The 2,564-nt window shown below is 26.5% G+C and overlaps 1 protein-coding gene across 1 annotated transcript in view; it reads right to left on the bottom strand.

Annotated features, from left to right (window-relative positions):
- HELRODRAFT_190578 (hypothetical protein) overlaps nt 1-2,564 on the bottom strand; it is a gene marked incomplete at its 3' end in the record, with an annotated part of 13,267 nt that overhangs the window by 2,271 nt on the left and 8,432 nt on the right. Inside the window, exons 11-14 of the mRNA XM_009014500.1 lie at nt 2,163-2,279; nt 1,968-2,033; nt 1,828-1,899; nt 1,657-1,704 (exon numbers count right to left, since the gene is read on the bottom strand). Coding sequence (XP_009012748.1) covers nt 1,657-1,704; nt 1,828-1,899; nt 1,968-2,033; nt 2,163-2,279 — 303 coding nt within the window. The remainder of the gene's footprint in view (nt 1-1,656; nt 1,705-1,827; nt 1,900-1,967; nt 2,034-2,162; nt 2,280-2,564) is intronic.

Raw genomic sequence — 2,564 nt, 5'->3', positions numbered from 1 at the left:
TATATATATATAGAGAGAGTCATTAATTTTTGTAATAAACAAGAGAAAAAATGTATGTGTATTTGTTTCTATACATATATATATATATATATGTATATATATATATATGAGTGGATGTACGGGTGTAAATATTTTTTTTTTCAACAGCTATTAATAGTAAAGAGCCATATATATCTTTATGTATATATATATATAAATATATGTATATATATATATATCATATATATATATATTGTATAGCTAATAGTATGTATATTTGCTTGCACGTTCTCAAATATTCACTGTCACTTCTTTGATTACTACACAACTTTTTTATTGTACCAATCGCATCTTTAGTATTATATATAGTTGAAGTTTGTTGGAAAGATAGATAGATAGAGGGAGAGAGAGAAAGAAAGAAAGAGAGAGAGAGAGAGGGGGGGGGGGGATTTAGAGATGGCAATAGAAACAGTGCGGAATTCTAAAATCATTAAAGCGACGATATTTTTCTGTGTAGTAACTGAATAATACTACAATTTGACTACAACCTTATCATTCAATAGCATATATATATATATATATATATATAACCGCATATATATATATATAGTTAAATAGATCTTATAAAGCTATGGTATAAGGGCTGCATATACTTTATATAGAATGTATATTTATAAAACTGTATATTAATTTAGCTTTAATAAAATTAATAGTGACGACAAGAATTTAGTTAGAAATATTGATAAATGTAATAAAAAGAACTATCCATCGCTAGAAATTCGGTAGATTTCATAAATAACTCGATATATATATTATATATATATATGAATACATACACAATGTATGAATGGTTTTATATATATAATATATATATATATGGTTTGCAGGAATTGGCTATTACACTGAAGCATTGAAAAACAACTAGAAATAGAGTAAATTTATTTTTTGGTTCTTTATCTCATCATTTTTCGTTTGTTGTAATAAAAGAAATACATGGATATGACGATTTTGTTGTTGTAGTATTGTACAATACAATACAATACAATAACATACAATACCAGCCCATACAATACAATACATTACCATACAATTCCATACTATACAATACAATGCCATACCATTCAATACAATACAATTCCACGCCATACAATACAATGCATTACCATACAATACAATACATTACTATACAATTCCATAACATACAATACAACACCATACCATTCAATACAATACATTACCATTCAATACAATACATTACCATACAATACAATACAATACATTACCATTCAATACAATACATTACCATACAATACAATAGAATAAAATAAATAATTAACTAAATATGAACAAACTATCACTCTAGATCGCATACATCACGTGATGTTACTTGTGAAAAGTAAAGTATAACGATAATAAGTGCAAAATGAACACTTCATTACGTCATAACCACTACATAGATACAGAGATATTTATTTAAACTTTGGCTGGCATGGATCTTTCAAGTGTGAATGAAATCTATGTGAGATGATAATTTTTTCTCTATGGACTCCTGCAATTTATTACAGGTTTCTAATTATCTTTTTCATAATATAATATAATATAATATAATATTATTACTATTATTGCAATAATTTGTACGATCATCATTGATATTTTTCGTTAACATGTACTACTAACTAATTCTCTTTTAGCTTCTTCTAACTCTACTTTGGCCAGCTTAGAATCCTTTTAGACAAATATCAATAATAATAATAATAATAACAACAACAACAATAATAATAACAATAATAGTAATAATAATAACAATAAATAATAATAATTGTTATTATTATTTGATTCTCCACTAACAGGCGACAGAGAATGAAAAGCATTTAATTTCTGCTTTACTGCATTCAGCTCGTCTCTTTTGGCCTGCAAATCCTAAATTATAATTTAAATTATTATTAATAATAATAATTATTATTATAATAATAAAAAACAATAATAACCTTGGATTTTTGAACCAGGGCACTATGGTATAACGACGATGACAATTCGGCGTCCGTTAATTCCGACTGTATGTGTGTATTTTTGAGTATTTGTGTGTATGTTTGTTTGAGTATGTCTCTCTCTCTCTCTCTCTCTCTCTCTCTCTCTCTCTCTCTGTGTGTGTGTGTGTGTGTACAGATGGATCATTTATTTACTTTAAGGCGTCGGATAGTTTTGTCATAGCCACTTAGCTTCTGGTGGAAAAATTTGGCTTTTTCCGATTTTCTTTTCAAATCATGATCTTCAACTTTACAATGGGATTCTAGATCTTTCTGCAGACTTCGTGAATAATAATAATAATAATAATAATAATAATAATAATAATAACAACAATAATTTTCTCCTGTCAAATCAGCAAACAGGCAACAACCAGTCTTAGCTCGTTGATATGATCAGCGCGAGCAGTTAATAATAAAAACAACAACGATAATAGTAATAACAAACATAATAATTAATAATAATAATAAAAACAATAATGATGATAAGAATAAATAATGATAACAATAATTAATAATATTATTGAGAGTTACAGACTTTTGTAACTTTGCGGCTAGCAT

This window comes from Helobdella robusta, assembly GCF_000326865.2.
Source record: "Helobdella robusta unplaced genomic scaffold HELROscaffold_14, whole genome shotgun sequence".
In the NCBI taxonomy this organism is placed as follows: domain Eukaryota; kingdom Metazoa; phylum Annelida; class Clitellata; order Rhynchobdellida; family Glossiphoniidae; genus Helobdella; species Helobdella robusta.
The sequence above is the reverse complement of the archived record's forward strand: the minus strand, read 5'-3'. Positions and strand labels throughout refer to the sequence as shown.